This window comes from Crotalus tigris, unplaced genomic scaffold (assembly GCF_016545835.1).
Source record: "Crotalus tigris isolate CLP2741 ecotype Arizona unplaced genomic scaffold, ASM1654583v1 scf7180000017685.4511686, whole genome shotgun sequence".
Lineage (NCBI taxonomy): Eukaryota > Metazoa > Chordata > Lepidosauria > Squamata > Viperidae > Crotalus > Crotalus tigris.
Genome location: NW_024096565.1, coordinates 1,253,057 through 1,266,221, shown reverse-complemented (window position 1 = coordinate 1,266,221; position 13,165 = coordinate 1,253,057). Strand labels below are relative to the sequence as shown.

At 38.3% G+C, this 13,165-nt stretch overlaps 1 protein-coding gene across 5 annotated transcripts in view; it reads left to right on the top strand.

Annotated features, from left to right (window-relative positions):
- The window catches only part of TGDS (TDP-glucose 4,6-dehydratase), an 18,620-nt gene extending 5,455 nt beyond the window's left edge, over positions 1-13,165 (top strand). For 2 of the 5 annotated variants that reach the window (XM_039337652.1, XM_039337648.1), the window contains exons 4-12: positions 269-359; positions 1,803-1,945; positions 2,600-2,698; positions 4,356-4,415; positions 5,953-5,996; positions 6,814-6,979; positions 8,030-8,088; positions 11,447-11,544; positions 12,569-13,165. In XM_039337652.1, the coding sequence (XP_039193586.1) occupies positions 269-359; positions 1,803-1,945; positions 2,600-2,698; positions 4,356-4,415; positions 5,953-5,996; positions 6,814-6,979; positions 8,030-8,088; positions 11,447-11,544; positions 12,569-12,654 (846 nt within the window). In that variant the 3' untranslated portion in view covers positions 12,655-13,165. The remainder of the gene's footprint in view (positions 1-268; positions 360-1,802; positions 1,946-2,599; positions 2,699-4,355; positions 4,416-5,952; positions 5,997-6,813; positions 6,980-8,029; positions 8,089-11,446; positions 11,545-12,568) is intronic. The other 3 variants (XM_039337651.1, XM_039337650.1, XM_039337649.1) reach the window with 3 other exon arrangements.

The window sequence follows — 13,165 nt, the reverse complement described above, 5'->3', positions numbered from 1 at the left end:
TTTAGGTTTGATAGAAGTTTGGGGAGAGAAGAGAGAACAGAACGGTGCCAATCCTAATTTAGATTCCTGTACTAAGCAAGCTGGAATTGGTGTAAAATCTCCCCTTCCAGCTCTCTGATTCTACTGTGCAATTGTTATAAGATGAAAACTGAGATGAAAGCCTGCAATTTTCCATAAAATTATATACCAATTATATATCAAATGCTTACCATTGGAAAAATAACTTGCTGTTCCGTGCTCATTTTATATTTCCCTTTTTCTTTATTAGGGAGACATCTGTGAACCCAATTTCATAAAAGAATTATTTGAGACTGAGAAAATTGATATAGTGTTACATTTTGCAGCTCAAACGCATGTAGGTGAGCATGGCATATCCCTGTAATTGTCACCATCTTGCAGGATTGATAAAGCATTCTTCAATAGCTTCCAGGTTTTGTGGAAAGGACAGAGCTAATGCTTCATGTAATAAGCTACATATTATGATGTGGCTGGTGGTGGAGGCTGAAATATTGCAGTTTGCCAGTAGTTGAACCCTGTTGAAGTGTAGATTATATAGATCAGGGGTATCAAACTCAATTTCACTGAGGGCCGCATCAGCATTGCGGTTGCCCTGGGGGGGCTGGGGGTGTGTGGCCACAGTGGGTGTAGCCTACTGGGTGGGTGTGGATGGAGTGGGTGTGGCCTACTGGGTGGGTGTGGCCAGTTCAACAACATTTGCATCAAGGGTGCTTATGGGGGCCTGGGCAGGAGTGGGACAGATCTGAGGGTCTCCGGCAGAAGGGGGTGGGACTGGGGCAAGTGCCAAGATGGCCACCACAAAATTGTACATTGGCTCCCAGCTGGCCTGGGCCAGGGCCAAGGCAGCGGGGGCCGTTCCCTCACTGTTTCCAGGATAGCTTTGCGAGCCACATGAAACCACTTCGCAGGCCGCATCCGGCCCCCGGGCCTTGTGTTTGACATGTCTGATATAGATTAAGTAGAACAATTTGTAGACAGTCTGTTTTAGTCATTAGAATTTTTATTTGGCATAGACTTAAATCTAAGTGCAGCACAGCTTTATTTTTCATGTGATTTAGTTATTTCTGTTAAGTTTACTTGAATATTTGAAAGATACTACTTTTTAAAATAGGGTCCTTAGTTCTGATGGTTGTGGAAAGGGAAGTAAATATGTACCGATTCATAAAAGAAAATTTTTGAAAGGACCATGGCTGCATCTGGCACAGACATTGCACTTTTTAAGATTAATATGCTTAATTCTGCATTAGATTCTGGCCTGTAATAATTTTAAATATATGCTTTCCCTTTTTGTGTGCTTTCAAGTCTGACAATCAATTTTAGAATATCTGGCTATTCAACCTAAAGTGTTATGTGTTTATTTAAAAGATTTATTTCTGGCTTTTTAATTTTATAAAAACCAAGACAATCTCTCCTAAACATAAGCATAAAACATTATTTAAAATGTAATAATGCTATTATGCGTAAGCTCCTCTTATCTAGACTTCCAGTGTTCTCTTAATATATGTGTCTGAGGCATTATCTAGGATTTCTTTGTCCAAAGTTGGGAGGCTTATGAACAGAGAGCTCTTCCTCTCTGTTCACAAAGAAAGAGAAATGCTCTCAGCTGCTTGCTTTATGCTTCCGTGGGCTATCAGGTCGCAGCCTTAACATTTTTAGAAGCATTGTGTTGTGTGATGTTTGGGGACTAAACACATTTTTTTCTATCAAAGCATTCTGTTAAGGATTGTACTTGTTTTCAGTTGTCAACGTGATACCCTCTTTATTCTTTTTGACTGAAAATGTAGATCTTTCATTTTGGCACAGACTTGAGTTCAACTATGTTAATGTTTATGGAACGTACATTCTACTTCGGGCTGCTTATAAGGCTAATGTGGAAAAATTTATATATGTCAGCACTGATGAAGTTTATGGAGGAAGTTGTGATAAGGTGAGCTATTATAGGTTGAAATCTCTTGCCTGTTTTTCCTGTGTGGGTCTGGTTGATTTTACAGCTCCAAACTCTTATAAAGAAATATCAATATTTTAAACTTTTACATTGTTTCCTATTAAAAAAGCATTGAAGATGCCCATTTGTGTGTATACTTAAAGAATGTTTCTGGATTGTAATTTGATGTGCAAATAAGCAGAACAAATTACGAGTAGAGGTAGTCCTGAGGTTACTACAGTAGTTGGGACCAGAATTTCCATCACTATGTGATGTTGTGGCCATATCAGTTAACAACAGCAGTTCTGGCCATCGTTAAGTGTGTCTCATTAGGCAAGCATCTCATGTGATAGTGACTTCCTGCTGGCATCTCCATTAAGAAGCTGGCAGGGAACATCAGAAATCACAATCCTATGACTGCAGCTCAGTATGATAGTCAGAACTCTCAGGACTAGTCATAAGTACCATTTGTTCACCATTGTGACTAGAACGGTTGCTGAATGAGTGGTCACATCCTGAAACTACCTGTATATATTTGGCAACTGGATACTTAATACTTGTTGCCGGTATTAGAGTTACCTATACTAGTTGACTGGAGCCATTTATAACTCACTGGTATCTGTGCTAAAATTTACTTCATGTAAACTTTTGCTGCAGGAATTTGATGAATCTTCACCCAAACAACCCACAAATCCTTATGCGACATCTAAGGCAGCGGCTGAATGCTTTGTCCAATCTTACTGGGAAAAATACCAGGTGAGCAGAAATGACATTGGGGATTGTGAAAGCTTCTATCAGTTATTTGTTTAGGTCGAAAGGGATGCAAATACATAACAAAAGGAGTGCTAAAGTTAGTGAACTATGCCATAGAGCTGGGAAGGGTAACTTGGAGGCCATCCTTATTAGGTGGAAGTTGGGACCCACCTCAATCTCACCCTATGCCAGGGTGAGATTCTGGCTTTTGTTTAGCATGGGGGAAGATCTGAATATTTGAAAACTATATGAAAGGTTTTTTTAAGTTTATACTATAGTTTTCTACTATTGTTTGCCTGCCAGTGGGGAGAAACCATACCACTAATTTTTAACAACTTATTTGGAAGCAGATTTAGAAATTACATGTAGCTTAGGGGCCCTAGATTGCTTGCCTGTTTTTGAAACTAGCTTGTTCCTTGGGCTTTCACCTTTAAGGTTAGGTGCAGTGGATCAAGTTAGACCCTTCTGCTAAATGTACCATTTTAATCTTAGCCTTTCTGCCTCAGCAATGTATGTTTTATGGTTGTTCTGTTGGCAAAAAAATAATGGGTGAAGTCAGGCATTATCTGAGTGCACTTGGATATCAGTCCCTTGATATTAGTGCTAACACTGATGATGTTAGCGAAATGTCTGTCAGAAAACAACCAAGCTCAGAGAGTATCAAGGACCCCTCATTTCAAACCTGAACTACAAATATACTGCCACAAACGTAAACCTCTAAATCAGTGGTTCTCAACCTGTGGGTCAGGACCCCATTTGGGGTCGAACGATCATTTCACGGGGGTCGCCAAACAACGCAGTCTGCCGTTTTTTCCCCCTTTTCCATAGCTGTGCTACTCCCTTTTATTCTATTGGCTTTGAAAGCCAATAGAATAGACTCTCTTGAATAGAGTCTAATTCTATTGGCTTTCAAAAGCCAATAGGAATTGTCTGCCCTGCTGAGCCCGCCAAAAGTCCCATTCTGCAAACAGTGCTGCACCAGTTGAGTAGTCCTCGACTTACGACCGATTGAGTAGTCCTTGACTTACGACCGGTTGGGGGTCGCAGTATTAAAAAGGTTGAGAACCACTGCTCTAAATGGAAACGATTCTTGATTTCATTTATTGAGAAAGGTATAGTTTTATTAGACGTCAAGTGCATTTTATAGTAGTGCACAGCCAGAACTGAGATTCACGCTGCAAAATCCCTAATTTCAACTTTTCCCACCCTTAACTGTCTCCAATCGTTGATCCCCCCCCCCATGACTTATCAGGTTCAAGCAAGATTTTTTCAGAACGGTCACTTCAAGCGTAGGTTTATATGCAGCTGCATTCTTCTCCCAGCCAGGTAACCTTAAAGCAGTGTCTCAGGGAGATACAGCAGTTAGTACTTTCGTTTTCCCCCAAGCATCCACCCTCCCCAGAGTCCATGGCAGACTGTCACCGTTTAGTAGTGACACAGAAGCAAGCATTAAGATGGCAGCTGACATATTCTCTTTCATTGATATCAGTCCTTAGCAACAGAATCTGAGGAAGCAAAAAACTATAAGGGGATTGTTGCTATTCTGGCAATAGAAATTATGCTGTCAGGAATGGGTTTAACTGGATACCATTCATGTTAGGTCATTAATAGCAGTTTTGACTGGGTTCATTTTAATACAGTTGTCATGTATACGTTAAAGTTTCCAGTGGTTATCACACGGAGCAGCAACGTCTATGGACCCCATCAGTTTCCAGAAAAAGTAAGTTAAAACAAGGTTTTTTTACTTTTTAGTTTCTTAAACTTTTATAGTGTAGCGCCACCCCTGTAGGGACCGTGTAAATCCAGGCCCTCCCGACCTCTCCTCCAAATGGCCACCAGCCCAAAGAGGTCTCTCATGTTGGCGCCTCTGCCTAACAGGGCACGTAACAGGGCGATATTCAGTCACGATCGGCAGCCACGCACATGGGGCGGTGATGGTCGCTCTCTCTCTCTCTGCGGTGACTCAACGTGGGATGATGGTAATTGATCTCAGGCAATAAGAACTTACAGGGAAGATGGTAATCTCTAATGACAACAATTTGCCTAGAACGATGTTAATCAGCCTCTGTTGATGGCAACTTGCCTAGAACGATGGCAGTCAGTCTCTGGTGGCAGCAACTTGCCTAAAACAATGGCGAGGTAGAGGCTGAAATATTTATAGAGCCAACTGGGTCTCCAATTACCACAGTGCTTAACTTCCAATTATTTTGGAGTGGGATATGATCAGACTTGCCTACTGGCCATCCTTGGGTAGAAAGTGATAATATTGGACTTTTGTGAATCTCTCTCTCTCACCAATATTGCTTATAGGAGGATTTGTCTTAGTGTTATCTCCAATAATAGCCCAATTAAAAAACAATGTTGTGTCTAGCCTATATTTTGAGATTTTAATTTAGAGAATTAACAGCATGAATGTTGTAACCTAGCTCAAGTTTTTAGTATGTGAAAATGGGTTTTGTTACTTTAAGAATTCCAGATAGATAAGGAACACTCTGTTATGATTTGATGCTGCACATTCAGGTCTTTTTTTCGCTCCAGCAGCACCACTGTGCAGATATGTGCCTGTCATTTGCCACCACTTTCCCTTTTAATAGCTGCCTTAAGAGTCGAAACAAGACTTGAGATTCTTTCTGCCTCATGCACGAAAGCCCTTCCTGATACTGATGTACAACTCTGCATTTTTTTGCTTGGTAGGGATTTTTATGTTTATTGCTAGTGACAGGCTTATTCCAGCTAAGTCCCTAGGAAAGAAAAACCCTCGACTCCATTTGATTGAAGTGATAAGTTAATTTACTAAGGTGTAGTGGTTGCAAGAAAAACAAGGCTAGATCTAAGGTTCCTGTGCAAAAGGTTACAGATTTTCTCTTTCTCCCCTGCCCTTCCCCCTTGACCGATTTGTCTTCAATCAGTGGTGTGCCATATATGGAACTGCTCAGATGTTTGGTGCCATTTGATGCAATTCACATTCCTTTCCCAGGCTCTGCGGCCTTGAAGGCTGGAACAAGCTGGTTCTCACACCTCTGGTTTTCGTCAAAACTGTCACCCCCTCCCTTGTAGGTTGTCTACTCTCTACATGCCAATTGCCTACTTCTTCTCCCCTGCCCATCCATTTATGGCAGGATGACAGCGAGGTGCCAAGCTGAAGATGGCAGATCTGACAGCTAGCATTAGTGAGAACTTACTTGTAGCAGTGAAGCTGCATCATTTTCTGTTTTAAAATAGTATGAATTTTAATAATTGTTCATTTTGTTTCCTAGGTTATTCCTAAATTCATTTCTCTCTTACAGCAGAATAGAAAATGGTATGTGTTACCTACGTATGTATGTATGTATGTATGTATGTATGTATGTACTCATTTAAAAACTGTTTGTAAGAAAACAAGCAATGTCACACTCTGAAAACTGAATATATGGCTAAAAATCGGATATGCTTGTAAAATTAGTACCCTTTTTATTGCTAAAGAAATTTTAATATTAAGAAAAGGGAACAGAGCTTTGGAGTTTGGTCTGTGTTTTATTTTCATTTAAATACATATAATTATGTTTCCATATATGCAATTCTTTATTTAAATATGGAGTGGGGAATTGTTGACTGTTGTTGAATATGCAATATAAACAAATGGGGGGGGGGACACACGACTCAAAGCTTGGATTATTTTGGTGCGCGTATTGCTTTTGATCAAATAAGAAGCTGTATTTGGGTGTTTAATATTTTTCCACCAGCAGAGGTCATAGAAATAGTGCTAGATCATGTTTCTTATTTTGTGCTTTTCACTACTAAAATCTTGGTTGAGGTAGTGTATGCCTCTCTGTATTAATATCTTTTTCCCTTCCACAATCCCCAGGTTTAGGAATGAAATGTTTTATGTGTGATCTGGAATTTTATTGTTAATAAAAATTGTGGGTTATCATTTGCTTTGCACTTTACTTTGCTTTTTTGTATACTTTACCCAGCAAAGACTACCAATTTGAATAATAAAATGAAAGTTTTAGAGGTTTCTTCTGCTTTTCAGAGAGTGTTGTTCCTTGAAAACCTGACTAGATCATTCTGCTATTAGTGAAGACCTTGTTTTTTAATAAGCCATGTTAAAAAATATCTACTTTTGTGTTTTCTTTTAGTTGTATTCATGGCTCAGGACTTCAGAAAAGAAATTTTCTTTATGCTAGTGATGTAGCGGAAGCATTCCTTACCGTTCTGAAGAAGGGGCAGCCAGGTGAAATCTACAACATTGGAACCAGTTTTGCAATGTCTGTAACCCAACTTGCAAAGGAATTAATCCATCTTGTGAGTAATGATTAAATTGAAAATAGGTGACCTGGGTAATAACAGTAAAATGGGCAAAAGCTGACCTGAGCATTTCACTAAGACAGATCTTGATTATATTTAAATGTTTGATATTGTAAATCTCTTTTTGCTTCCATTTTTTTAATGTTTAAAATATTGTAATAAAAAAAGCAGTCACATGACACACCACAAGGATAGATCAGTATTGTGATACTTGACACTGTGGAGATGTAAGAGAAACTATCTCCTTGGCTCCTGTGTCATTCACACTCATTCCTGTGGATGTAGATCTTTGCTCAAATAATAAAAAAAAAGATCCTCAGATTCTCCCCTCAGGGAGAAGATGCCTTGTCTGTTATAATAGCTGGTCCACTGAAATTATGCAGTGGACAGAGGGGAAAGGAAGTCCTGCAGGAATGGAGCTAAAATTTTCATGATTTTAACTCCAAACCTGTAGTCCAACAAAAAATTCTCCTCCAGGGCCTTCCCCACCACCCCCGTGGCACCCTGTGCTCCTTACCCAGGACTCCAGTCTATCCAGAATGGTATAAGGATTCCTGCCTTGTACAAGGGTTGGACTAGAAGACCCCCAAAGTCCCTTCCAGCCTTATGATTCTATGTGGGCATCTTGCTTAATGACAGTTTTACTCATTGACCCAGTAATGAGTAAATCTGGTCTCAATTTGGGTTGTACATCAAGGGCTACCTCTAGTCATATCTTTTCAACTAGTTGCAACTTTTGAAGTCAAGTAGCCATCGTGAGATTGCCCACAACATAGTTCCACAATAGAAAAATAGGATCATATCTATCCCTTCGTGTCTTCCCATTAGATACTGTTTTTGAATGATTGCAATTCTATAATAATTTAAGTTAGAATATTATGATTGGAAGAATTCTGGTATTAGTCCTGATTGAAGTGCATTAATAATAAATCCATGTACAATAAAAGCTGTACCAATTATTCACTGAAATATCTATTCAAAGAAGGTTAATCAAATCAAGATTGTCAAATATTTAGTTGGTAATATGCATCTTTTCTTCATTGTCAGATTAAAAATACTAGTTCAGAAGCTGAGATAGAATACTGGATGGATTATGTTAAAGACAGGTAAGACGATGAGTAAGCTTCATTTCCAATCATTTGTTGGGATTGCTTTCTTTTTTAATAACCTTCTTAAACATTACTCTTTGTCACAGAATTAGACACATAAAACTCTGTCAATTCTGAGAAAATGTGGATGCACTGATTCCCGAAGCCCGTTCCTTTGTGGGATGGTTTTGTTGTATTGAGGAAACAGCATGGAGCTTTAATGCACTATTTTTCCTTTCCCAGAGCAGAAAAAAAGCAGGGACGTCTATAGGCAACTTGGCACATTTAGTCATGATAATCCCACTTTTTTGTTAGTCTTCCAATGGGAGATGAGAAGGCATTTCTGCATAATACTATACTGGTTCCTGGCTACCTCTTCAGTTCTAAGATTGAGGGGAAAGCTGTAGTTTGAAACACTCTTTGTCTCACAGATGAAACTCTAAAGGCTTGTATTGACACTAATTTTCCCCAGCCACAAGTTTTAGATTTTAAAAACTGGGAAAGATTCAATCTCTGAAGGGAGAAGCTTTAAATACATTTCTTTGTGTGGGATAGGGAAGTATGTTTACGTTACAATTCTCTTTTTAACAGTTCTGTTTTATAATTTGTTTTTTGTCATTAGCACATTGTCTTACAATAAGGGTTCCCCCCCCCCCCCGTTTCTGTTTTATTGCTTCTGGTCTCAGTTTTTGTTAATTACCTGCCCCATCTTGTTTTAAAAGATTAGCAAAATTACCATCTGCACGGGGATTCTTGAAAAGGAGTGATTTGCAATCAGCAAAAATTAAGCATTGTCTGTTCATTCTAAAGAATACTGATATTTAGAAATGTTTATGAAGAGTGACTCATCTTAATTGAACAATAAGGAGGCATAGGGTGTAGTTGGAAAATGAAGAATTAAAAAGTATGGAATCAATTTCAAATGAAAAGGATAATCTGTAAGGATTAGACTACATAAAAGCTTGGAAACATCAAAGGGGGAATTACTAGCATACATGTGTGGTTGTTAGCAGATATTGGATGCTGATTTGGAGATAATTGCCTCTAAAGATTCCAGTGCCATCTTCAACTTTCAGCAGCTTGTTGGATACAGAAATTTTAAAAATAGCTCATATTAGCTTAGAATTGCTTGTTTTTTCCCTTCTTCTGCATCCCTTTAACCAAAAAACCAGAGGTAAACATACTTTAAGAATTAATAATATAGCCAGATGACTCATTTGAGACATTTGAGTTGTTCAGTCAAGGCATTTCTGGTGTTAAGTAATATTTTGATTTTCTAGAAGAGGCTGGCACTTAGAGTTCTAGTTAAATAAATCAGATTTATCCAGCAAATGTATTGGACAATAGTTGCTTGAAGCAATGTAATTAAGTACTGCCACAGAGTTGAGCTTCTTGTAAAACAAACTATAGTTTCGGATACAACTTTTTTTTCTCTCTCTGCTTATTAACTTACAACATAAAGCCTCTATTGATAAATGGTGGGAGTTAGTATATGAATTTAAGCGTATGAGTATGTATCTGATGTGGATAATGTGGGGTCATCTGTGTTACTTTACTTATCCTGAAACTGACTGATGCCTTAAGAATTAGTTTAACCAAGAATATTCTGAGCATTCCACAAGCTCCTTAAAGTAGAGATGACGAATTTCAAACATGTTTTTGGGGATTTCTTAACATTTCTTACATTTTTTTTGCAAAATGTTCTGAAATATAATAGCAAAGATAGGGTTTACCTCTGATTCTCCAAATTGATTTAAATCTGGTTTGGTATGATTAAGAGCTGTGGTGGCACAGTGGTTAGAATGCAGTATTGCAGGCTAATTCTGCTGACTGCCAGTAGTTCGATCCTGACTGGCTCAAGGTTGACTCAAGGTCGGTAAAATGAGGACCCAGATTGTTGGGGGCAATATGCTGATTCTATAGACCGCTAAGAGATGGCTGTCAAGCACTGTAAAGTGATATATAAGTCTAAGCCAGTGGTTCTCAACCTTTTTAATGCCACAACCCCCAACCGGTCGTAAGTCGAGGACTACTCAACCGGTCGTAAGTCGAGGACTACTCAACTGGTGCAGCACCGTTTGCAGAATGGGACTTTGGCGGGCTCAGCAGGGCAGAGACAACCTGGACAATTCCTATTGGCTTTTGAAAGCCAATAGAATTAGACTCTATTCAAGAGAGTCTATTCTATTGGCTTTCAAAAGCCAATAAAATAAAAAGGAGTAGCACAGCTAAGGAAAAGGGGGAAAAAATGGCAGACTGCTTTGTTTGGCGACCCCTGTGAAATGGTCGTTCGACCCCAAATGGGGTCCCGACCCACAGGTTGAGAACCACTGGTCTAAGCGCTCTTACTCTTGCTATCAAATTATGTGTACCTTTTTTTTGTAATTTGTATATAATGTGTATACACATATGTATATAATTTACATTTGAATTTACATTTTTAATTAACATATTCCATCTGTTTGATAAAAATGGAATAGGTTGTGCAAAGTAAAATCTTAAGTATATATGATCGAAAACTATCAAAATAAATAAACACTCTCTTTCTCCCCTCCTAGAAACAGTAATTTAGAACTGTACAATTAGGTGTCCTGTATGATATTGCCTATTCATTTTAAGGCTGTCTTTAGAGAAGGCGAGAATCAGTCTGATACTGTGATTAAGACAGGCTAGAAACTGGGAGACTAACTTTCATCCAGTCATTCCCTCCCAGCTCTAGGAGGAAGGCACTAGCAAACCACTTCTGAAAATGTTACCAAGGCAAATGCAGGGATTTCTCAAGGCATCACCATGAGTCAGCACTGACTTGAAAGCACACATTTCCTGATTTAAAAATATAAATGGTAACATTTCACATGGGTCATTTTTGTGTAGTTGCATGGTTTTCTCCAATGCTGCGCATATCCTGTGGCTGTAGCTACTTTATTTGATGTTTTGAATGATTTCAATTATATGACTGATTAGTGTGCAATAATGTTCGCCTTTGTTTTACTTAAATGAGTTGTGGTGATGCAATGGTTAGAATGCAATACTGCAGACTAATTCTGCTGACTGCCAGCAGTTCGGGAGTTCCAAGTCTCACCGGCTCAAGGTTGACTCAGCCTTCCATCCTTCTGAGGTCGGTAAAATGAGGACTGTTTGTTGGGGGCAATATGGTGACACTGTAAACCGCTTAAAGAGAGCTGTAAAGCACTATGAAGCAGTATATAAGTCTAAGTGCTATTGTTATTAAATGTGCATATTTTAGTAGCAGAACAAGAAAAGGTTCTTCAACTTAAGGGCTGAGCCAAAGGAAGATGCCTTTATGATGATACCTGATACAGATGCTGCTGGAAATAAAATGTTTCTGTTGAAAAACTTTTTTTCTTTTTTTAAGACCTACAAATGACATGGGATACCCAATGAATTCTGGAAAAATGTATAGTTTAGGCTGGAAACCCAAGGTCCCTTGGAGGGAAGGAATCAAGAAAACAAGTACGTTATCTATACATGGGAAAGGGGCAGAATGGAAATGAATAGCCATCACAAGCGAATTTGGAAAATAAAATGCACAACTTAAATGGACTCCAGAAAATGGTAGAGGACAGGAAGACCTGGAGGAACGTTGTCCATGGGGTCACGATGGGTCGGACACGACTTTGCAATTAACAACAATTTGGAAAATAAAATACACATAATTTACACATTAATTTGTCACAGACTTAGTTAAAGTTGCAGTTTCTATAGTGGGGAACTTAATTAAACTTGCTTTTGAGTTTTGAGAGATTAATTTTATTTGAATTCTGAGCACAAATGATCTGTTTCAGAGCAACAATTATGTTTGGCAACATGACTACTAAATCCTGGGTTTTAGTTGTCCAGTTGTCATGTCTTAGATTTGCACAGAGAGCTCAATGCTTAGATATAAGAGCATCAGAAAGCAGCCAATTCTTCTTTACCGTATTTTCTGGCGTATAAGATGACTTTCTAAAAGCATGCAAATCGTCTCCGAAATCGGGGGTCATCTTATACGCCGAGGCGTCTTATACACTGGAAAATACGGTATATATTTTACAGACAGCATTTTTGTTTGAACAGGATACATTTTATCTTATTTCTTGCATGATCCCGTGTGTTTAGCTTCATCATAATCATCAGCACATGCATAGCAGCTATGGGAATTCCTGAAAACAGTTCCGTCTTTTCCTGGGATAGTGGGCTGCTTCAGATTAATCCCAAGCGGGAGTTGGAGTTGCCACAACTGTCTAGTATAGCCATGATTTTATAGCATAATATTTTTTTCCATCATTATATGAGAACCTGCTTCAAACTGAAAATTGTTGGAAAGTTGCTAGTATACAGAGAACCCTTGTAAGCTGTTAGTGATAGTTAAAGCGTGTAAGGTTGTAAGTAGGTTGTTAGTGACTAATTTGATTTAATTTTTTAAATTAAAAACAGCATGGATTTACCTTACAAGAGTGTTTATGGTATAACTTATTTGTTTTGTTTTTAATCCTAGTTGAATGGTATCAAGAGAACTTCCACAACTGGAAAAATCCAGAAAAGGCTTTGGAACCATTTCCTGTTGCTGGAGAATCTGTATGAATTTGTATGCATCAGAGCTGGAAAGGGGGGAAAAAAAAGGAACTCATACTACCTCAAGAACACATGAAGAAAAGAAATGAAGTGATTGAAGTTGAAGATGTATTGTATTCACAAAACAAATATCAGCAGCTTAGAATGAAAATGTTGAATTCTCAATGTAATCCTTTTTGGGGCCAAAATAATTTCATGAACACTCCAGTACTGAAGCTTTAAAATGACATTTCAAGACAATAACTTTTTTTCCTTTAAAAGTGCACTTTAAAGTAGCTCTTTGCATTGTTACAATATTGTATTATCAGTATTAAAATTTAGACAATATTTTATACTTAAGGGATAGGTATACTCTTCATCATGGTTTATCAGAGGACATTAGCAACTGTTCATTTTTAAAATACTGTCTAATGATCCAAGAGCTGAACTGAAAAGATAGGATTTTTTTCTACTTGCTCACAAGAAATTATGATTTGTTGACAAGTCATTTTTTAACAGAATAAAATATGTTTCAATTATA